The sequence below is a fragment of the Lampetra planeri genome, chromosome 31 (genome assembly GCF_965212315.1).
Source record: "Lampetra planeri chromosome 31, kcLamPlan1.2.h2, whole genome shotgun sequence".
Classification (NCBI taxonomy): Eukaryota; Metazoa; Chordata; class Hyperoartia; order Petromyzontiformes; family Petromyzontidae; genus Lampetra; species Lampetra planeri.
The window spans coordinates 116060-140083 of record NC_136137.1 but is presented as its reverse complement, the minus strand read 5'-3'; the positions used below and the strand labels follow the sequence as shown (position 1 = coordinate 140083).

Sequence of the window (24024 nt, the reverse complement as noted above, 5' to 3'; positions counted from 1 at the left end):
AATTATTGCTGTGTCATTTGGCGATGATGAATCAAGGACAAAGGACCCCCCCTCCCCGTGTTGCTGACATATGTAGAGGAGAGAAATACGTGGTGCGCGCTGTTAAGCGGGTGCAACAGAGGTCGAACAGGTTGGTACGCTGTGACCAGAGGTTGGTGTCTAGGAGACGGGAGATAGGGGGTGATGATAAGGGATTCATGGGGCAACAGGCACCGGGCTTGCGGCGACTTGAGGGGGAGCACGTGAGGACTCAGAATGAGGAGGGATGTAAAAGGGGAGTGGGCGTAAGCGGAGAGGGAGTTTTTCCCAGGAACCAAGAGTGAAGACATCTCACCGCTGCCGCTCAAGCCGTCAACGGGACCTCAACCGTCAAGCCGTCACCGGTTGGGTGTTGGCTGAACCCCCCGCCCGGGACAGACAGGTGAGCGGGTATGAGGGAGCGTAGGTGAGCGCAGCGGTGCAGATGCAGAGTGGCTGAGTGCAGAGTGGCTGAGTGCAGAGTGGCTGAGTGCAGAGTGGCTGAGTGCAGAGTAGCTGAGTGCAGAGTGGCTGAGTGCAAAGTGGCTGAGTGCAGAGTAGCTGAGTGCAGAGGAGCTGAATGCAGAGTAGCTGAGTGCAGAGTGGCTGAGTGCAAAGTGGCTGAGGGAGAGTAGCTGAGTGCAGAGTGGCTGAGTGCAAAGTGGCTGAGTGCAGAGTGGCTGAGTGCAGAGTGGCTGAGTGCAAAGTGGCTGAAGTGCAGTGGCTGAGTGCAGAGTGGCTGAGTGCAGAGTAGCTGAGTGCAGAGTGGCTGAGTGCAAAGTGGCTGAGTGCAGTGGCTGAGTGCAGAGTGGCTGAGTGCAGAGTGGCTGAGTGCAGAGTAGCTGAGTGCAGAGTGGCTGAGTGCAGAGTAACTGAGTGCAGAGTGGCTGAGTGCAGAGTAGCTGAGTGCAGAATGGCTAAGTGCGGAGTGGCTGAGTGCAGAGTGGCTGAGTGCGGAGTGGCGGAGTGCAGAGTGGCTGAGTGCGGAGTGGCTGAGTGCAGAGTAGCTGAGTGCAGAGTAGCTGAGTGCAGAGTGGCTGAGTGCAGAGTGGCGGAGTGCAGAGTGGCTGAGTGCGGAGTGGCTGAGTGCAGAGTAGCTTGAGTGCGGAGTGGCTGAGTGCAGAATGGCTGAGTGCAGTGGCTGAGTGCAGAATGGCTGAGTGCAGAGTAGCTGAGTGCAGAATGGCTGAGTGCAGAGTAGCTGAGTGCAGAGTGGCTGAGTGCAGAGTAGCTGAGTGCAGAGTGGCTGAGTGCAGAGTAGCTGAGTGCAGAGTGGCTGAGTGCAGAGTAGCTGAGTGCAGAGTGGCTGAGTGCAGAGTAGCTGAGTGCAGAGTGGCTGAGTGCAGAATGGCTGAGTGCGGAGTAGCTGAGTGCAGAATGGCTGAGTGCAGAGTAGCTGAGTGCAGAGTGGCTGAGTGCAGAGTAGCTGAGTGCAGAGTGGCTGAGTGCAGAGTAGCTGAGTGCAGAGTGGCTGAGTGCAGAGTAGCTGAGTGCAGAGTAGCTGAGTGCAGAGTAGCTGAGTACAGATGGCTGAGTGCAGAGTGGCTGAGTGCAGAGTAGCTGAGTGCGGAGTGGCTGAGTGCAGAGTAGCTTGAGTGCGGAGTGGCTGAGTGCAGAATGGCTGAGTGCAGAGTGGCTGAGTGCAGAATGGCTGAGTGCAGAGTAGCTGAGTGCAGAATGGCTGAGTGCAGAGTAGCTGAGTGCAGAGTGGCTGAGTGCAGAGTAGCTGAGTGCAGAGTGGCTGAGTGCAGAGTAGCTGAGTGCAGAGTGGCTGAGTGCAGAGTGGCTAAGTGCAGAGTAGCTGAGTGCAGAGTAGCTGAGTGCAGAGTGGCTGAGTGCAGAGTAGCTGAGTGCAGAGTGGCAGAGTGCAGAGTAGCTGAGTGCAGAGTAGCTGAGTACGGAGTAGCTGAGTGCAGAGTAGCTGAGTGCAGAGTAGCTGAGTGTGGAGTGCTGAGTGCAGAGTAGCTGAGTGCAGAGTAGCTGAGTGCAGAGTAGCTGAGTGCAGACTGGCTGAGTGCAGAGTGGCTGAGTGCAGAGTGGCTAAGTGCAGAGTAGCTGAGTGCAGAGTAGCTGAGTGCAGAGTAGCTGAGTGCAGAGTGGCTGAGTGCAGAGTAGCTGAGTGCAGAGTGGCTGAGTGCAGAGTAGCTGAGTGCAGAGTGGCTGAGTGCAGGGTAGCTGAGTGCGGAGTGGCTGAGTGTGGAGTAGCTGAGTGCAGAGTGGCTGAGTGCAGAGTGGCTAAGTGCAGAGTAGCTGAGTGCAGAGTAGCTGAGTGCAGAGTGGCTGAGTGCAGAGTAGCTGAGTGCAGAGTGGCAGAGTGCAGAGTAGCTGAGTGCAGAGTAGCTGAGTACGGAGTAGCTGAGTGCAGAGTAGCTGAGTGCAGAGTAGCTGAGTGTGGAGTGCTGAGTGCAGAGTAGCTGAGTGCAGAGTAGCTGAGTGCAGAGTAGCTGAGTGCAGACTGGCTGAGTGCAGAGTGGCTGAGTGCAGAGTGGCTGAGTGCAGAGTGGCTAAGTGCAGAGTAGCTGAGTGCAGAGTAGCTGAGTGCAGAGTAGCTGAGTGCAGAGTGGCTGAGTGCAGAGTAGCTGAGTGCAGAGTGGCAGAGTGCAGAGTAGCTGAGTGCAGAGTAGCTGAGTACGGAGTAGCTGAGTGCAGAGTAGCTGAGTGCAGAGTAGCTGAGTGTGGAGTGCTGAGTGCAGAGTAGCTGAGTGCAGAGTAGCTGAGTGCAGAGTAGCTGAGTGCAGACTGGCTGAGTGCAGAGTAGCTGAGTGCAGAGTAGCTGAATGCAGAGTGGCTGAGTGCAGAGTGGCTGAATGCAGAGTAGCTGAGTGCAGAGTAGCTGAATGCAGAGTAGCTGAATGCAGAGTGGCGGAGTGCAGAATGGCTGAGTGCAGAGTGGCTGAGTGCAGAGTAACTGAGTGCAGAGTAGCTGAATGCAGAGTAGCTGAATGCAGAGTGGCGGAGTGCAGAATGGCTGAGTGCAGAGTGGCTGAGTGCAGAGTAGCTGAGTGCAGAGTGTCTGAGTGCAGAGTGTCTGAGTGCAGAGTGGCTGAGTGCAGAGTGGCGGAGTGCAGAATGGCTGAGTGCAGAGTGACTGAGTGCAGAGTGGCTGAGTGCAGAGTGGCTGAGTGCAGAATGGCTGAGTGCAGAGTGGCTGAGTGCGGTGTAGAAAAGATAATAGCGGGGAGAAGTCCAGTGTATGTGTAATATCGTTGAGGACTCTTGGACGCCGGGGTTGAGGCACACGGATTTATTCCGCAACAGTTGTCACAACCGCGGACATACAACACTGGAGGGGGTATCGGCCCCCTCACCCGCTAGCTGGGAATACACTGCTAGCTATCTCTGACCTACCTCCTAGTCCTCCACTAACGGGCTAGGGGAGGCTGTCTGGCCCGACACTGGTAAGTCGGGCTACGGTACCCGGAGTCCCAGAGCACTAGCTCTGGTTCTCGGGACCACGCCGCTGGCTCGGTCCTGCGCGACCCTGACAAGGGCGGCGACCCAGGGGAGTCCAGGGCTCTAGCTAGACGATCTTCGGTCTTCACTGGTTTAGCTTTAACATTCTACCCCGAGCTCTCCGGCTCATCCCCTTTTATACCAAAACCCCTCGCTGAGGGGTGGGGCCAGCCCCCCCAGGCTGCCCTGTGCGGACGTCGTTGAGAGCACCTCCCTGTGCACTCACGAAGCCCCGCCCACTGTGTTTGTTTCCCGTGTGATCCTATGTATACAGCCCCTCCGTAACACCCCTACATCACCCCCCCCCTGTACAGCTCGCAGCCGTCCCGGCTGCAACAAACGACAATAAAAGTTTATTTACCCCTCGACCCCGCGTGTGCCTCACAATTTTTTTCAACAATAACGCGAACGAGAACAACAACAAGAACCAGAAAAGCAAGAAGGGAAAATAACCCGACGCACCCCACCCCTAAATAAATACGAAATCCGTAAAACCAACGTAAATACAATTTGCAGGGAACCCTAGCACACACACAACACACCGTGAAAACAACATTCGTACAATCCAATGTGCCAGGAACACACCACCGACGCCGCACACAGTGAACATAACATGTGAAAAATAATGTTTTTTCTTTTTGTGCATCAGAAGAGTCTGCGCATTCTTGTGCGCGTCCTTGCAGCAGGCCCGTCACACGGGGCAACCCCGGATGGCGGGCCGTCGGGTGGCAACTGTCCATTTCCAAGTGAGTCTCCTCTCGATGTCGCGAGATCCTCGGCATCCCCCGTAGGGGTTGTCGGGCGTGAGCCCGTCATTCCTGGTGCACCTGGGGCGGGACAGCCAGCAACACGTCAGGCGAGAGCAGCGGAGACGGACCCTTTGAGTCGGTCGACCCCCCACATGTTTGGCCACGCGTGTGTGGAGTGGGACTTCGCACCGCAACGAAGGGTTTCAATCTGGAGGGGTGCACAAACCACCGGCGCTTCCCCCATTTGATGCGTACGCACTGAGGCCGCAAAACCTCAACCACCTCGACAGGGCCCCGCCACGGCCGCACCAGTTTAGAGGAGATCGCGAGTGGTACCTGGGGACAGTGCAGCCATGCCTTGTCCCCCGGCTTCCACTGTAGCACGTGCGCGCGACCCAGTCTGAGCCGCTCATTAGCTTTCTGACGTAGGTCGGAATTTTGCATGGCAGCATCCCGTGCCTCTGTTAATTTCGCAAGATTAAATTTAACATGGTCGGCCAATTTAGTTTTACCCTGCGGCGCGGGGATCTGCAGCCGGGCCCGAACAGGTGGGTCAGGTTCGCGGCCATACATGAGGAAGAAGGGGGAAAATCCCGTTGCCGCATGGGGGGCCAATCTGTATGCTGCCAGGACCCCTTGAATTTGCAGGTCCCAATCGGTCTGTGAGTCCGAAACCTGCTGTGACAACATGGACGTGATGGTTCGGTGCAGACGCTCGACCATCCCGTCAGTTTGCGGGTGATAGGGAGAGGTACGAATTCTTTTCGTGCCCAGGAGCTCACAGACTTGTTGGAGCAGTTTGCCGGAAAAATTTTGCCCTGGTCGGTCAGCAGCCGCTCGGGAGCACCTTTGTCCAGGACGTATCCCTGGACAAAGGCCTCCACGATGGCTGCTGCCGACTGGTTGGCCAGGGGCCAGGCCATAGGCCAGCGCGTAAAGTACTCCACCCCTGTCAACAAATATCTATTGCCCCTGGGGGTGGCGGGGAATGGGCCCAGAATATCCAGCGCGACAAGTTTGTTGACTCTGGAGACTCTGATAGACTGCAAAGGCGGGTTAGACTCCCGTGCTGGTGGTTTCCGTTGCGCACACCGAGGGCATGACCCCAACAGATCTGCGACATCCCTTGTCATGCCCGGCCAAAAAAAATCAAGCTGGAGCAAGGCGAGGGTCTTTTGGGTCCCCAGGTGGAGGAGGCGCTCATGAGCGGCCCACACCACCTTACCCCGTAACCCAGAAGGGACCACCAGCCAGTGTCGATGGGATTTCCCGTCCCAATGCATCAGCAGACCCGTGACCATTTCCCATGGGTCGGCTTCACCCCTACCCCGCCCAGCATCCCCGACGCGACGACGCAACGCGAGGAGGGAGGTATCCTCCATCTGTAGGCGCCCCCATTCAGTGACAGGCAACCCCAACAGGGAATCTGATCCCTGTTGTGCGATCGAATTCGTCATTGACGCTGCGTCGTCTGCGGCCGCCAAGACCAGAACAGATATTTCACCCGGATGCCTGCAACGACCCGACCCCAGGAGGCATGTGCATTCGCGGGTGGTTGGCATGCGCGACAGAGCGTCCGCATTGGTGTGGCGGACGCCCTTACAGTACGTGGTTTCAAAATCAAAGTCCTGGAGAACCTCCAACCATCGAGACAATTGTCCCGATGGTTGTTGAACTCGCAGGGCGTACTGTAGTGCCGCATGATTTGTACGGACGGTGAAATGCTGACCGTACAGATATGGGCGGTACTGTTGGATGAAATAGACAATTGCCAACAGTTCCCGACGGGTGACACAATATCTTTGCTCAGCTGGAGACAACACCCGACTACCGTACGCGACCACCCGTTCCACGCCGTCAACCACCTGGGAAAGCACGCCCCCAATACCTGTGTTGCTCGCATCGGTGTCGAGCACAAAGGGTTTAGAAAAATCGGGGTAAACCAAGGGAGGAGCTTTAACCAGAGCGTCCCGAAGGGAGCGGAAAGCAGCCTCCTCCTCCTGTCCCCAATGAAAGCAGACCCCCTTTGACGTCAAAGCGTGTAGAGGCTTTGCAATTGTCGCAAAATCCGCGACAAAGCGTCGGTATGACGACGCGAATCCAATGAAACTCCTGACCTCCCCCACAGAGGTGGGAGTCGGCCAGGAGCTGACGCACTGCGTTTTGGCGGGATCGGTAGCAATACCCGAGCGTCCAACGATGTGTCCCAAATAACGCACAGATTCGCGTAACAGATGACATTTTTGGGGTTTAAATTTCAAATTAGCAGCCCGCATTTTGAGGAAAACCGCCCGCAACCTCTGGAGATGCTCGTCAAATGTTCTGCTAAAGACGATAACGTCATCCAAATAAATTAAGCACGAGTCCCATTGCAATCCAGCCAAAACCAATTCCATCAATCGCTGGAAAATCGCCGGTGCCGAGTGGAGTCCCATTGGCAACCGGTTGAATTGGAAGAGACCGTGCGGTGTACGGAATGCAGTTTTAGGCTTAGAATCATCGTCCAGAGGAAGCTGCCAGAATCCCGAAAGCAAACCCAATGTGGAGAAGAATCGCGCTCCTGCCAAAGCGTCCAGCGATTCGTCAATCCGTGGGAGCGGGTATGCATCGGCAACAGAAATTTTGTTGAGGCGGCGAAAATCGACGCAAAACCGCAACGAGCCATCCTGTTTCTTAACCAGGACGATCGGCGCTCCCCACGGGCGGGTAGAGGGAGAAATGATGTCGGCGGCCAACATGTCATCAACAGCCGATTTGACATGGTCCTTTTCGGCGGGACTTAACCGAAAAGGATTTTGGCGTATTGGCGCGCTGTCACCTGTATCAATATGGTGACGCAGCAGATGGGTACAGCCCAAATCGAATTTGTTCTGACTGAAAACGTCGGAAAATTCACGCAGCAGTGTCTTAAGCTTTTGACGCTCTAAATCCGACAGGTCCGTCGATCCCGCACAAAGCGCCTCGAGCCACCCTTCATCGGTGTCCGAATGTGGATGCGGCAGAGGGACAGTGCCTACGCGATTCGCGACAGGTTCCTCACAGGGCACCGGCGTTGCGTGAGCAAGCACGGTCCCTTGAGGAACCACCACTGTCTGCGACCCCACATTGAGGACCGCGATGAAAGGGTCCCCGTCCCCTTTTACGATGGTCTGGGCTGGAATCAAATGAGGTCCGCTAACCCCGGCCCTAGATGGCCCCAGCAGAATTCCCTGGTCCCCAACGCCTTTAGCGAAGGGCCGACGAAGTTTGAGAGGCACCAACATTTGTGCCCCGGTGGTACGCGAACCGTTTTAACGACGAACGCCGGTACCGTCGCGAACGCCGTCCGAGCCGCAGTAGGGGACGGCAGAAACGCCATGCGTCGTCCCGACGGGAGCTCAATGCAGCCCTGGTCTATTAAAATACGAATCGGCATTTTGCCCAAGAAGTCTGTCCCCAGCAGGCACGGAACCGCCAGCGAGGAGGAAACAAAAATCGGGCCGGACAATTTGATATCACCGATACAAATTTGTGCTCGAATCTGTCCAATGATGCCAAGTGGGCCCCCGTTAGCAGCATAGAATGGGACGTTAACCGGCAGTAAAGGACGGCTCTGGACAGGGAGAATATTGTAAATTAGTTCCGAAATGATGGTCGCCGATGCTCCTGTATCGACCAGGATGCGCACCTCAACCCCGTCAATGTGCCCCACCACGGCTGACGACCCCGACGATGCAGCCACAACGCGATGGGCCAACACGAACCACTGCCTGGGTTCGATCTGAGTCCCCATAGTGGTGCGTGTTGGCGCGATGGTGCGCAATGTCGGCCCCCCGTTCGTTGCGGTGCGCGAGTGTGTGACGGGTGTGTGCGTGGGCCAAACATGAGGGGTGCCGCGACTCGCCGGGTTATGTTGATGGAGCTTGGGAGGAGGGCCGGCGTCCTGTCGAGGCATCGTCCCGCGCTGCCAAGGAGAGCGGCACCCCGAGGCGACATGGCCCCGGATGCCGCAGTTGTAACAGCGCGGGAGCGCAGGCGGCGATGACGGATGGTCGGAGCGGCTCGCTCCATCCCGGCCCGCCCGTACTCCCACCCTCTGCTGCAGTCGATGGTCGATGGCGCAAACTTCCTCCGCCGGGAGGGTGGCTGCAGCCACCGTACGCCCGGCCGCTGCCCTGCTGGCCTTCCGTCGCTGCGACAGCAGGTTGGCGTGGAGGAGCCGCGCAGCCTGGAGGGAACCCATTTCCGTGTCCTCCTGTGCAACGACGGCGATGTCCAGGTCGTCCGCCAGCAGGAGGATCTTTTCCGTTACCATCGCGTCCACGCCTTCGTCGTCTATTCGTGGGAAGGCCGTCTTCGCCAGCGCCAGGAGACTCGTACGGTACGCCAGGGGCGACTCCTTTGCACCCCGCTGGCGATCATAAAAGAGCTGCCTGCATTCCGAAGATGGTCCGTAGACCCCAGCCAGCAACTGCAGCGCCATCTGTAGCGTGGAGCGTTTGTCCTTCGGCGCCGATGTAAGAGCGGTGAGGGCGTCGCTGTCGAGGAGCGCCGGCAGCGCGCAGAGGGCCTCGGCATCCGACCACTGTGCCATTTCCTGGTGCGCGAGGAAGCGCCGCTGAAAGCCGCCCCAGTCGCCCTCCTCGCCCACAAACTCTTTGAGTGGAGGTAGGCGTTGGTGCAGCACAGCGGCCGCCGTGGAAGCTCGCACTCCGCTGTCCCCGTTACTCGGCTGGGCTTCGGCGCGAACGACGGATGGCATCGCCGGTCGCACCAGTGGTGACGCTCTGTCCGCTGGTGATGACGCGGCAGCACCTATGAGGCCGATGTCGGACCCGAGGTTCAGGCCGGCCACGCCCTCAGCAGCTGCTGCGGCGATGGTGGGAGATTCAAAGTTGTGCTCCGTTGAAATGGCGGGAAGGCGCACCGGTCGTCGGCTGTCCTCGCCCCGTGGCGGTCCACCAGCCCCCAGCCGTGTGATGTGTTCGAGCGTGGCGGCAGCAGTGTACAGCAGCTCCGCCAGTCTGGCGTGAGCCAGCCTCAGTCCGTCTGTTGACGGCTCCCCTTCATCCCGATGCTGCGGTAAGGATGCGTCTGGGCCCGGCTGCTCGATGCCTTCTTCAGCCGTCTCGGGCTCCACAATTTCAGCGGTGTCCTCCGCCTCCGGTACCCCGGCTCGAGCTGTCCGGCGCGTGTCCATGTTCGTGGTCGTTCACTTCTGTCACCAGATGTAATATCGTTGAGGACTCTTGGACGCCGGGGTTGAGGCACACGTATTTATTCCGCAACAGTTGTCACAACCGCGGACATACAACACTGGAGGGGGTATCGGCCCCCTCACCCGCTAGCTGGGAATACACTGCTAGCTATCTCTGACCTACCTCCTAGTCCTCCACTAACGGGCTAGGGGAGGCTGTCTGGCACGACACTGGTAAGTCGGGCTACGGTACCCGGAGTCCCAGAGCACTAGCTCTGGTTCTCGGGACCACGCCGCTGGCTCGGTCCTGCGCGGCCCTGACAAGGGCGGCGACCCAGGGGAGTCCAGGGCTCTAGCTAGACGATCTTCGGTCTTCACTGGTTTAGCTTTAACATTCTACCCCGAGCTCTCCGGCTCATCCCCTTTTATACCAAAACCCCTCGCTGAGGGGTGGGGCCAGCCCCCCCAGGCTGCCCTGTGCGGACGTCGTTGAGAGCACCTCCCCGTGCACTCACGAAGCCCCGCCCACTGTGTTTGTTTCCCGTGTGATCCTATGTATACAGCCCCTCCGTAACACCCCTACATATGTGACCGTACAGATAGTTATAGCAGTGCCTACAAGTGGCGTGAGAACAGGTGAAATAAAGTGTAAGCAGGCGACTTGTTACAATGTGTCAGTGTGAGTAATTTAACAAGACGCTACACATAGAATGTTGGGGTAAGTGCTGTTCGAGAGCGCCTATGAAGATCAACATGGTACACGAGGGGGTGGGTGGCAAACACCACGCCCGGCCACCTTTGTCTCTCTATTGAGGATGTTTACACACCGCACCAGGTACTCATTTAAGGCCGATTTAAACTATGGGACGCCAGCAGCGGTTCAGTTATCCGTCAACGATGTTGGCTGCGAGCGGGAATCGAACTTGGGTCATCAGCTAACCACTGTGCTGCCACTTCCCACAAAGTCAACGAAGCACACATCAATGTCATGTGACTGTCATGTGACTGTCATGTGACGCAGCGACGATGATGGGACATGCATCGCTGTGTCACGTCATATGGTGACACTGCGACACTCGGCAGCACTAAGATCGAAGCATCATTGCGTCACATTAGGGCCGAAATCACCAGGAATGTGCCCGAGGTTTGAATTTTTGGTCAACTCTGGTCAGATCACGGAAGTCAAGCAGGGCTGAGCGTGGAGAGTGCTGCTCACACGTGCGGCCAGCATGCGTGCAACAGGTCGTCGTTATGGGGTGTGGAGCTACGTGGTGGTGGTCAGTCGAGGGCAGTGCAGCAAAAGCCATTGTTTCCATGCTCTGGCATCTATGATCTGCACCTTCGCCAAACCGCACTGACCAGCGTGGTGAAGTATGGTTACACGATCCAACAACTGGCACGGCGTGGGGTGGCCCTCATCCAATAGTGGACTGGCACACGCCCGGGTCTTATAATGGCAATTTAATGATATGCGATGACACTGAAGCACAAGTCATGTTCGTGATGTTCACCACCAAGGCCATCCCAACACTCCACTCAGCAAACATGAGATAAATATTATTGATGTGTTTGAAAATGCCACACCTGCCAAGAACACGCTATTCGCTCAGAATACGAACAAGCATGCCTTATTTGCAGCGGTTAACGTGGCTTTAGAGTTCAAATTAGATCCCAGCTCGACCTTATCAACCAACTTCAAACTCACAGATAAGACGTTGATAATTCCTTTTTATTTAATTGGTAATGATACGTGTCAACAGCAGCTAGTGTGGCGTTCACAAGACTATCAAACCTTAAACCCAAAGGGTTTTGTTGTATGCATGTTCGTGGAACTTCTTTCACACCATACGTAGCCACCCGTGCTCATCAGGTGCCAAACACGACAAGACAGTTCAAGTAATTTGCTTTGTTTAAACAAATACACCGTTCTGAGCAAGAAAATAAGTCACGAGTCACCACGCAGCACGACAGCTCCACACAAGGAAAGTCCACACTTAAAACGACTCGCACGGCACCTCCCGTAATTGGAGTGGGTGTGTGCAACGCTAAATAAATATATTCGTCATCGTCTCCGTACCGACAAAGTTAAAAAAGGAACAAGTGACGTTCACAGGAACACAAAACGAACGTGTCAACTTAGATGAATAGTTAAAAGCACTTAAAGCAAGTGTGGGGGGCAGGGTTTGGTGGAAAATTACTCGGAGAATCGTCAGGCGCGGTGGTTGCAGTCACTGACCTTGAGGGGTCAACGCCGTTGGCGAGAGACTCCCGAATGCTCCCGGCTGAAATGGAACAAATTAGCGTCAACATCTTCACACTGGGTTTTATTCCCCAGGACTGCTGCATGATCGTTATTCATTCTTTATTGTAAAATGCCTCCGCGGTTTGTTAGTTTTATGATTTTTACAATGTGCGCCTTTATACATTTAGTGCTTTCTGATAGACTTTGCTTGTTAGAAATAAAGAGCGCGGCTGAACAAAGAGAAGACGACAACGTTTTTCTTGTCAAACAAAGTGCCGATCTGCAAATTAAACACGGAGATAAGCTGGAGGTGCACTTTGTATATTTTTAAAAGGATGAGACAATGTGGAAATATGCAGTGCATGTATGGTGAGGAGATGGCAGTGCTGAGTGTTCAACCCTCGTGGTGAGGAGATGGCAGTGCTGAGTGTTCAACCCTCGTGTGTGTGTGGGTTTCTATGCGAGCTCCGGTGTACTCCCACACGCCAAACACCGATTAAATAGATTTGGCAAAAATATCGCAAGACAGAAGCCCCCTGGAAAAAGAGTATTGACACTCGGTGAGGCTTTCCTGGATAAATAAAGGGCATTTACCATCAGAAGCCAATGACGAAATCATCTTGAATGCACCTATAACCAGATCTTGGAAGCTAAGCAGGTCTGAGCCTGGAAGGTGCTCGGATGCATGACCACCGTCCACAAGCAGGTTGTTTTCGGGATCCAGGGCTATGTGGTGGTGTGCCAGAGGGCAGTGCAGCAAAACACACTCGAGTTCACTCTATTGAAATGCTACCACATATATGCTCCTCCTCAGCTTCAACCCACGCTGACCGGCATGGTGAGTTATGGTAAAATTACCCCCAGAACTCACACGATATGGGCAGGCCCTCATCCAGCAGTGGATTTACAAATTGACTGTCCATGTATATGCGTATGCTACTTCCATAATAGAGACGCATGCTACATATTATATGTTCGTTTACAACAAACCAGAAGAGGCTACACTCACAAAGCCAGTTACAAATTGTGGCTCTAAAATGTAAGCAAATGATGAAAGTCTCTTTGAAAAAGGGATGGAACGGAAAACTGGCAGCAGTAAATCCAGATGCATGGGTCCCAGTCGTCGGGGATGGGAAGGAGGAAGCGAAAGTGCCATCCCATGCCACGGTAAATTACACGAGACAGGAACATACACGGTGCACAAAGCGCACACACACACATATCCAGTGATAGAAATGAACTGGTATTAACGAATGCATAGGTACTCAGTAGATGGTCTGCAATTGGCATTAGGCTGCCAGTGGGGTGGGGGAGGGGGAGGCAGTGATTGCTACGTGTAATTCCAATTTAGTAATCTGCAGGTAAAAATGTTCTTAATTCTGCAAATTTGGACACAATGACCTATTTTTTACACCCACTTAATGGACACGATGGCACATTTTACGATACACTCGCAGTAATAACCAGGGTGGCCTGTCGGATTAGAATAGGGGACCTTCTGCAACAAGCTGTGAACGCGCTACTGGGCCACGTCACCGCCCATGATGATGGTGCGGTCGACAGGCCACACACAGGGTTGTGCAAACAACGCGATGCAGCTCAACTCAAATGCCAAACCATTCCCCCTACCACATCACTTAAGAGATGATTCGCTAGTCCACTTCATCAAAAAGATGCGTGGCCCACAATGGATTAGGAGGAGGGAAGTGAAGCCAGAGGCGACAGGCGATTGGCTGTGACAGACGGGACGACACCGAGTGCGTTTTCGCGCATTCGCGAGTGGTAACGCACGCGGACGGCAATTAGCAGCAGAAGCAGATGGCCCTTTTCATTCAATTGAACAATACTCCTGATACCTTTCTGCGTAAACAAGGTTAACTAATGCTTTCAGCACAATAAGAACATTCATTAAAAGGCTTTATTTTTAGAATTGCGAGTGCCGCAAGAACAAATTCTCGTGATTTATGCAACGTGTAATAAAGTTCCTTTGATTTGAAAACTGCCTTCGATTTTTTTCTTTAAAATAACAGCAGGATATCAATCATCGCAGTGATTTGTGACCATCAAACATGAATATTGGATTCATGTAACAAATCAAATAAAAGCGTTTGCGGAATGGAAACAAATAATGAAAGTGACTTGTTTTTTTTATTTCGCAAAGAGGGAATCGTGATCCATGTGGACAGATGCTGAGACAAGCGGCAAAGTGACAGAGTTCCACCAGCGCGGTGACATTAGCTGCCACCAGGCGCCAGGACCGTTCGTCAAATTCAGTAATTTGTCAACAACAGATGACATCACGGAAAGACGATTGTTTGTATACCGCAGTCTTTGCTCCGCTTCACGACATTCGGTAGTGCATTTATAGTTCATTATTACTGCAATCAATACCACATTGACGATACGAGCTCAGTCACAGACCGTACGAGGGCCTGTGCCCACGAATGGCCACTATCACTGGTCTGTCTATGGTGGCCCGATAGACACGAAATGATTGAATCCTCATCACGTTAATAAATGATCGGTTTTCCTCCTTTTCCCTGCAAAGCTCGAGCAGTACTAACGTGATTGTTACATAGTCAAAACTAGTCAGAGGTGATGGGCCAAGCAGTGGCACGGTGGTTTGCGCACCGTGCTATGAACCCAGCAGCCACGGCTACTAATCAGTGGTGTGTCATATCGGAACCAGCCCTTGGCACGTCAACTCGATTCCAGCCTTGCACTGAGCAGCAGTGGTCAGCCGTGCATTTATTGAAACAGTGATTGGGTACCAGGGATGCACTAGCAGGGGGGTTGAACCTTGTTTGTCCTCACAAGAATAAACCTTCCCACAATGCATTGTGCCAGCAACATGAGTTTTTAAAATGTAAATGCACTTGTTAAATAATACTTTTGACTATTAAAGGGTATATCTAATACTAAATAATATTTTAAATATTAACTTCCCATCAGCCTCCATGGTGTTAAGTTAGTCTCAACTCTATCTCTCTAGCCTCTCTGTTTATGTACTTTCATGAAAGGCCATTTCCCAAAACGTTGCCGATTGTATGTATTCATGTTTTCATTTAAGGCAGTGTTTTTGACAAGGGACATACGTTTTTTGTTAATTGTGCTAGTGCACCACTGCCAACGCAGCTTTAAGATGTTCTCTGTTCATATTTTGTTTGTTGTGGTTGCACCCGACTCAAGAGCCGCATGGCTCACAGGGCTCTACCTAATAAATGAAACTTGAATAAACTTGAACCAAATAATTAGTGCAGATTAAGTGCAGTCAAACAACCACCACGAACCGACACTGTGTGGAAACCCTTCATCCTTTAATGGATTTAAAAAGTGTCTGTAAGTTAGTTGGAGGTGACCTCCAATCACATGATCATGTATGTTTTTTGAGCAGCAGAGGGGTCTCTGCTGGATGCTAAACACGACTAAATTGTAAACTTCCTGAGCAGATGTCACTGACCATGCATTACCAAACCTCCAACAGCGAGCCGAGGGAGGCTCGAATTGGCTCTAGCGGAGCAGCAACGCGGTCTAGCGGGTGACCTAATGAGCGGCGGTGCTGTTCAAGAAGACACCAATTCCCAGAAACCGCAGCAACAGTGAAGGCGCAGTTAATCTTACATTAGTTTTTTCCGTAATGGCATGTCGGCTGCGTTCGAATCGTTATGAATGAACTGTGGCACACGGCTGCATTCATTCCCATCCGGCCATTGCCAGTCAATAACCACCGGCGAGTCCTGAAGCAACGCCAACACCTGTGGCAGCTCCCAGCAGCCAGCGGCTCCTCGAGTTCCACGATCATCGTTCTGCTAAACACCAGTGAGCAGCTCACGCGAACGAGGATCAGGATCAACGTTGCCGGAAGTGTCGATAAAGGTTATTAATAAATGTTATGACTTGGGGTGCACGCTGGTCAGTCGTCAGACAAGCCGGGAGAGAAGTTCGCAGGACTGTGTGCTTGTCACGCTGGGAATGCCTGACATTGTGACACCGAGCCGTGACCCAGAAATATCACCGAGGTCCGCGATGCAGCGGGGGTACATCAGTCGCGTAGACGTCGAGTGTGCAGGCAGTGAAAGTGCACAGGGGGCCCTTGGGCCAGAGGGGCCTCTCCAGCTGATACAATTAAATTCTATTCCTTGCACTACCAGGACCCCTGCCACCGGTGAACAATTTGACGTAATTATCTTTTCACTAAAGCATTGCTGTGGTGGGCAGGATACAGCAGACCCCTTTAGCATGCACATATTTGAGCCCCTTTAAAGTTACCTCGAGTGATTGGAAGATGTTAATCTCCAGAGTCCAAAGTTTAACCATTTTTCGTGGCACTACCCAAATGGTTACAGCTATTTTACTGCAGGCAGTAAACCGGATAAAGAAAAAGTCATGATGAGTACAGACAGTGCTCGAACTTCTAACACCAGGAACTTCCAACACCAGGACCTGGTGTGGTGTGTAAACATTGCCACTAGGGAGACAAAGGCGCTGGCCACTCATCCCCTCGTGTGCCATGCCGGCCTTCATATACACTGCTCGCTATCAGCCCTTGCCCCACCAGCTTGTTGAGGCTATATGGGAGATCCTCATAGTTAGGGTGTGTGTGTATCTGTCTTTGTGTATGTATCTGTCTTTGTGTGGGGAGCGGTAGTGTAGCGGTTAGCGCGCTGCGCTACGAATCTGGCGACCCGAGTTCGATTCCCACTCACGGCCAACACCAGTGACAACAATCTGAAGCGGTCCTGGGCCTCCCCTAGGTCGACTCAGCCTCAAATGAGTACCTGGTGCAGTGTGTAGACATCTCCACTAGGGAGACAAAGGCGGCCGGGCGTGATGTTGGTCACCCACCCCCTCGTGTGCCTTGCCGCCGTTATAGGTGCTCGCTAACAGCACTTGCCCCTACAGTCGATTAAGGCTATACGGGGGATCTTTGTCTTTTTTGTGTGTGTGCTCCCATGTGTTTGTGTGTGTGTCTGTGTGCACGCGCGTGCCCCGTGTGTGTGTGCTCCCATGTGTTTGTGTGTGTCTGTGTGCTCCCATGTGTTTGTGTGTGTCTCTGTGCACGCGCGCGCGCCCCGTGTGTGTGTGCTCCCATGTGTTTGTATGTGTCTGTGTGCACGCGCGCGTGCCCCGTGTGTGTGTGCTCCCATGTGTTTGTGTGTGTCTGTGTGCACGCGCGCGTGCCCCGTGTGTGTGTGCGCGCAATTGTGACGACTCCTTGCCCCCCTTCCGGCGACAAGCTAGCATCAGGACTCAAGGTAAGTGAAAAGAAATCAAGTTTTTTTCTATGTATGTTACTTTATTTCATGTTTTATTTACTGTACAGTATTTTATATGGAGTTACATGCAATTTCATAACACTGACCACATGGGGATTTAAAAACAGTGCATTATCGTGTTCAGACTTACGAACCGTTGAACTTAAAAACGGGTCTCAGGAACAAATTATGCTCATAACCCGAGGGCTGTCAGTATGCTCTCCGTGCTCAGGCTTAAAGGCAAATCTACAAACCACATTCCAGTAAACCGGTTGAACTTAAGAGATTATGAAAGCTATTTTGATATTTGCTGCACTCAAAAATACAAGTGCTAACTGCACAGGAAGCAAATATGGCTGTGAAACATTTCAAACTTATACAAGCTCATTAATGGGATGGAGATCCAAGGCCTACCTTCAGCCCCAAGTGAAAGGTCATCTTCTGATCCTATTGATCCTGAAAACAATGTTGAATAAAGCAAATCAACTCCAGCAACAAAACAATTTCAATTGGGCGGGGGGGGGGGTAAAACACGATTTGACACTTTGTACATGAAAAGCAAAAAACTGAGTGAATTCAGTTTGAATCAATGTCCTGTATTGTAACTGGCACAACATAAAACACAATGAAGCAGAAGCACAGTAACATCGCTCACCTCTGTTGCACAAGTTACTCGTCTCTGCTGCGCTGCTCTCATCACAATTCCTTGAATAGAGGAAGGGATATCCAGGGTTTGGCCTCTCATTAAACACATCACGACTCATCTTTATAGAGCAGTGTAAGTTTACATTGCGGTGCAGCTGCTGGGAACCCGGCAACCCAGCTCATCGTAGTTCCACGAGCCCAGCAGAGCCAATGTTTGTAGGTGAGCTTATATAATTACGTGATAAATGAGTGAGTTTTCAACTCTTCTTAGGTAATATGAATAAATCGGTATGACTCAAGTTGTGATATTTTTGGTAGTGCCAATCTCTCCTCTGACCCATGGACTATCAGTGCTGGGATGGAACTGCCTCATGCACCAATTCCTCAAACTCTGTCGTGGCCCCTGACGCAATGTCCTGGCAAGAGGCAGGATTGGTGTGGTAATGCAAGTGTAATGTGTACATTCAAGAACACACGACTTACGCACTGTCATCCAGCCACTCGTGCACGCTCGTGTGGATGCTGTAGCCTCCTGCAACACAGACCAAACATGTTTGTAGTCACGTGAAGCAGCACCTATGCCATCGCTGTATTGCACTGCATGAGCCATCGAAGACAATCCTTTAAAGCCTTTAAAAATGGCTCATACGACCAAATGCACCGCCACGCATACCAGCAACACGTTTTGTTTAGTACGCCTACGCCACTATGAACCGACAGGGGAGGTAACGTCTACAACAAACCACTCAGTTTATAAGTTCTCAATGTGCACAAATATTGGCCGATTTTCCACAGCACACAACCTGATCGGGCACAAATTAAATGTAAATTATGGACGGCATAATTCTTGGCTTTTTAAACGCCATGATTAGAACGCTGGCGCACTGGTCGTTAACAACCACAAACCACCCCATGTAAGCACGCTGGAATTAAGAGTGGCTCGCGGTTAATAAACACATGGCCATTGATGCCATATCAGAGCCAGCGGCAGACGCCGCATCTCACCAAGGCCTCGCGAGTGCACCGAGTGGGAGCACAGCTCACCGACTCGCATGCACCCGGAGTGTGTGAATTCTGAAGCACAAATTCCACCATGGGTTGTAGCGCTCAGAGCATGAGGGCTCAATAGCTTCGCCGATGAAATAACCACTGGCAGCGCAAGGCAGTGCATACACACAGCAGGCCCGCAGCAATGTGATGCTCACACGCAACTCGTGACTCGGTCCACAACGCCAGGCGCAAAATCCAATGTAAAATCCTTGCAGGAGGAATCTACCAAGGAATGCAATCATCTATGTGTGTATTCTCATATTTTCTATGCCTTTCAATTAACCCCTACTCTTGGCTGTGGACGATATTCAATATCACTTAGGGTTTTATCAGAGCCTGATTAAACTACAAATCTACCGGTCAGGGACTGAACCATATGAAAAAATAAATGCAATAAAGCGTCGAAAAATATAGATTTTTGCATAAAACTCAGATGCACACGAGGGTGTTACTGGTCAAGGAAAATGAACACCACAGAGTTTGATCGAGAAGCAAAGAGTGCCCATGTGCCTGTAGGCTCTGGGTTTGACGTTATGCCGCATCCGGTGATTATATCACACGAAACGCAAGGCGAGAGAGACGAAGGGGAGCCACCTCCACAAACTCTCTTCAGCACGACTCGAGAATCCTTGTGCAGAGTGTTGTTGGTCCTGCAAGGTGAATAGTCCAAGTGGGATGTGATCGGTAGGAGGGAACTTGAGCCATGGACCCGTCCTTGGGCAGAGTACTTGAGAAGCAATCAGTGTGTACATGTTGAAAACATGGCCAACAGCTTTTTGTCTGCCATGCAACCATCAACCCCGTGCATCAGAGATGGGAATTTTTAGTCATCGGGAATTCATCTGGATCAGTTGTGCGCCCAAAGAGCTGTGCAAAACACCACTGCACACTGCAAGGCCATGGTGCACGGGTCAACATTGCATTCCTTCCCTAAAGCATTACCACATCAACCACCAACAGTAGATGTTTTGAAGCGCCAAACGTATTCAAACACGCACACCTTCTCGCTGGGAAATCACGTGGTGCGCTTTATTTAGAGAGTAAACTCGCAAGAGGCTTTTTGTTGTTGTTACCATTCTGAGCCGGCGAAGCCTCCGCCGACACATTGCCATCGTAGCTGTGCTCGCGCGACGACCGTTCGCGCCACGACTCGCTCCCTCTCGCCCACGACAGCCGCTTTGTGTGGACGCGGCCGGGCTTGCGGACGGTGCCAGGGAAAGGATCGGATGCCAGCGCAGGGTCAGGAGGAAGAGCAGGAGAGGTCATGATCGGGTCAGGCTCGCCCTGAACGATGGCACCGAAGGCCACCGAGAGCATCTTTTCATGTTACTCGGGACAACACGAAGAACCTGAAAACGAGCAGAATTCATCTTGTTAATTATACTCTCTGTTAGCGCTTCAGAAATAGCAAGGCAGAGTTGAATAATCAGGACTAGTTATGCAGCAATGCTGTCCGGAGAATGTTTGTCGAATTATTCAAAATAGAGTTGTGTTATTTGCCGGAAATTATTTTTGTCAAAAATTAGCCGGTTCAATTGCAGTCAAAGTATCTGTGAAGTGATGACACGAGACCGAGAGAGCGATGGACAGCAAAACAGAAACAGAGCCACATGAGGGAGTTTCCACAAACAAAAGCTATCACAGTGGTGGAAGGGCTGTGGCAAATGTTGACATTACCTGCCACGTCATTACTCAGCAGGGGACAGCGAGTGACTGGCCACTAACGAGCTGCTGCGGTGTGTAACCCCCAGCAACATCAAAAAGAAATATCCCAGCAAAACCACCTCGCTAATCCATGCAGCATTAGGTGCGCGAGGCAAGTACCCCCCCCCCCCGCCCTGGCAGTTTCAATAAACAAATAGTCCACTGGTTCAAACCGACCACGGGCAAAGTTGATGCATCCAAGCATGATTACAGTTGATCTGCCATGATTAGTTAGTGGTATCTGAACTATACACATCAATTTCATAATCGTTATGTAATGTTATGCAGTGGTAACATTTACACCTCACAGGAATAAGGAGTAAGGAATAAGGACCTGGGGGGTTAGGTTCCCAATTCGGGCACCTTTCTGAGTGGAGTTTATGTTCTCCCCGTGTTCTGCATGGCTTTCTTCCTGTTTCTCCCGGTTTTCCCCGACAACAACAAAAAATTACAATGTCAAGCTCAGTTAAAATTTGTAAAAATATTTAAAGTGTACCCATAACTTACACACATCGCTGTTGTCGCCCCCCCCCTACTGGCAGATTGATGCCAGTCGGGGCACCTGTACCACGAGAAGTTGTGTTAGGTGATGGGAAGCACGCAGTGTCAATGCCAGTTCATCCATTCATTGGATTGTAAAACAAGTCCGAAAACGCCAATGCAATTAAGAAGCAGAGTCTGATAGAGCACTGAACATAGAAGGCAACATGCCTGGAAGTTAAAAAACCACCACAGCAGGTTACAATTTGACCCTAAATAAGCACCGAGAAATTTCGGTGTTGTCATTTGTTGTTGTTGCGCATATTCTAAATACATGACCAATAGCAAGAAATCATGACTTACCAAAGCAATCGAGGAAAAGCTAGCCTCACGTGGCAATTCGAAGTTGTGTTTGTCCCCGACACAAAATGGATGTCAACACAAAGCCGAGGCAACCTAGACGGATGACCCTTACTTATGAGCAGGTAAGACCCCCCAGAGAGCATCTCGGTGCAAAAAAGCAACGATCACCACCACAGCTGGACAAAAACACTTTCCACGGACTATTCCAGACCATCTGTCCTCCCGCGACGACAGGTCACAAAGATTTACAAGCAGTATCCTGTAGCTACAGTCTCCATGTTATGCAACCTTGCACGAGGTCCTTGTTGCCAAACATTAGCGTTCTGGACACTTCTTATCCATCCGCTTAGACTCGAGATGCCTAATTCATTTATTGTTTCGCATAGACTCGTCGCCACGACAGTTAAGGAACAGATTTATGATCATTGCACCCGCAAAAGCCTGTACGAGCACCAATTAAGTGCGGTGTATTTTGATATTGGTACCTAAATGTATCCTGCTTGCGCTATCAGTGTCATGAGCTAACAAACCATTCGCAACTCTCACAGAGCAGTACAACTCCCCAGAGCTACCACCGAGGTCCCTTCAAGCGACCTCTGGTCCACGCATTAGGAGGTAGCACTTTCCCACCCGCTTGGCCATAAAGACCAGGGTTTGTTCCAAGACCGCCAAACTCATATTGGGCATTCTTTAAGCTGGAATTTAACCAAATTAAGTTCTTTAAAAAATTGAATGTAATGGGGCTTTGGTACAGTCATTGGTGACTGGGCTAAGACCATGAACATACTGTACTTGTAGTCCATGGCCAGAACCAGAGCCGTTCCTAGGTTACGGCGAATTGGGGCGACTGTCCCGGGGCCCGTGCTTTGGGGGGCCCGTGCTTTGGGGGGCCCGTGCTTTGAGGGGCCCGTGCTTTGGGGGGCCCGTGCTTTGAGGGGCCCGTGCTTTGGGGGGCCCGTGCTTTGAGGGGCCCGTGCTTTGAGGGGCCCGTGCTTTGGGGGGCCCGTGCATTGGGGGGCCCGTGCTTTGGGGGGCCCCGGCGCTTCGACGTCAGATGTAAATACTTCCGGTTTAGTTTCCCCAGCCTGCCCGGGCCAGAGCAGAATTGGTACTAAGTTAGAAAAACCTTAGTAGCCGATTGATTTAATTCTCTGTAATTGGCCATATTAAAACATTGGAACCACGAAATTGATGCCAGTGCAGGTGGTACCAACAGTCAAACATATGGTCTGAAGCTCCTGAACTAATGAGTACCAGATTTAATCACGGGGAGTTGAAACCCCTGTATTTGAACTCAGGGTCTAAGTGGGAACGGTTAAGCACGGACCTGTAGCATACAGAAGAACACCTCAACTTGTCACAGAAGCCACCGAGTGACAATGAACCATAGGGTACACATGATATAAAAACCTACAGACTCAACTTTTTCAAACCGCATTCTCTTTTGGCTTGTGTTTAGAGATGTTAGCTATTGTATTTTCCTACCATGTACATGTCATTTATTCCCCTTATACCTGACACAAAGTCATGAATCTGACACTGTAAACATGCCAGGCAAGTTATATAAACATATTAGTTTAAACTTTTAAGACAATAGTTGCTCATATTATCACATGGTCCAAATACTGTACACGATCAAGTTGAGTTCCAACATGGGTTTTCCAAATGCGCTGCACCACGTCATACAACATATACACCCTACCTGTGTGCTGATCTTGCCCAACACCAGCTTTGTAAACGCACGCATACCACCACCACAACCACCATTATCATCACCACCACCACCTAGGATTGCCCACACTGACGACCCGCTCTGGCTAACACCATCTCGACTCGGTATCCGAAAACACGAACGAGGAACGGCAAGGATTACTCACGGTGGCGGGGTTTTTTGTTGTTGCTCTCGGGACGTCAGCAGCGAGCTTTCACAGCGGCAGACAAAGCGCCCATGCCGCAGTTGCGAGCGACTTGCCACACACTCGAAGCAGCAACACAGGTGAGCGAGCCGATTGACGGAGGCTAAAGATAGCACGGCGCGCACACACACGTCAACGCGAGTTCGTCCGCCCTGCCCTTTGCACCACTCCCTCCCTGCGTCACGCTTTTTGCCGACAACCAAAACCCTCGAGGCCCGGATTGAGCAGTGCATTATTATTATTTACCAAAGAGTGCAAATTAAGACGCATATTCAACGCGTGATCCGCGTAGCCCCCGAGGCGAGAGTTACCGAGGCACAGTCGTATTGACTATCCACGTATGTATGTACTGTATATGGAACTTCTTTCGCACCGTACGTACCCAACCGTGCTAATCGTCTGCCAGTCACAATCGCCCCTTGGAGTCATGCGTCTAATGCGCGGACCGTGCGAAAAAAAATCGAAACTCATTTTCGGCCACCTCTGCATGGGTGGCGTCTCGAGTTCGGAGAGAGGAATGAAAGCCTGCCCGTTTGCATTTATTTCACCAACACAAATACACACAAACGTAAATAAACACTCGCGCACAAAAAAACGCGAGAAGAAGCTTCTGCAAGTGTGGTCATCTGTCCACTCAACAGTACATGGCAAGATAAGCTAACAGATGCTTACGAGAGGTGACATTTCCCTATGGAATGCTTTTTCCGGATTATGCAACTAAGCAAACATTTAAGCATGAGTCAATATAATGCAACATCAATTAATTTTTCGATTTAAAGCTTTCGTGACTGCATGGATTCATATTATTGGTTCTTTCGGTAAAGTGACGTAGAAGGGAAATAATAAAATAATAAAAATTAAACAATTAAATTATCGCGACGTTTCGATCGCAACACAAGCAATCAACATCAGGTGTGAACTCCACAGCAAGAAAATTAGAATAAAACCCGCCATTTTTTTCACATTTTCTTAC

General features: G+C 51.7%; 1 protein-coding gene across 2 annotated transcripts in view; it reads right to left on the bottom strand.

Annotated features, from left to right (window-relative positions):
* The window catches only part of LOC144729035 (uncharacterized), a 55997-nt gene extending 32776 nt beyond the window's left edge, over positions 1-23221 (bottom strand). The window contains exons 1-6 of one of the 2 annotated variants that reach the window (XM_078608866.1): positions 23013-23221; positions 19662-19937; positions 18022-18070; positions 17549-17598; positions 17308-17349; positions 11633-11678 (exon numbers count right to left, since the gene is read on the bottom strand). In XM_078608866.1, the coding sequence (XP_078464992.1) occupies positions 11633-11678; positions 17308-17349; positions 17549-17598; positions 18022-18070; positions 19662-19905 (431 nt within the window). In that variant the 5' untranslated portion in view covers positions 19906-19937; positions 23013-23221. Of the gene's footprint in view, positions 1-11632; positions 11679-17307; positions 17350-17548; positions 17599-18021; positions 18071-19661; positions 19938-20655; positions 22072-23012 lie in introns of those variants that run through there. The other variant, XM_078608867.1, reaches the window with a different exon arrangement.
* Positions 23222-24024: the final 803 nt, after the last annotated feature.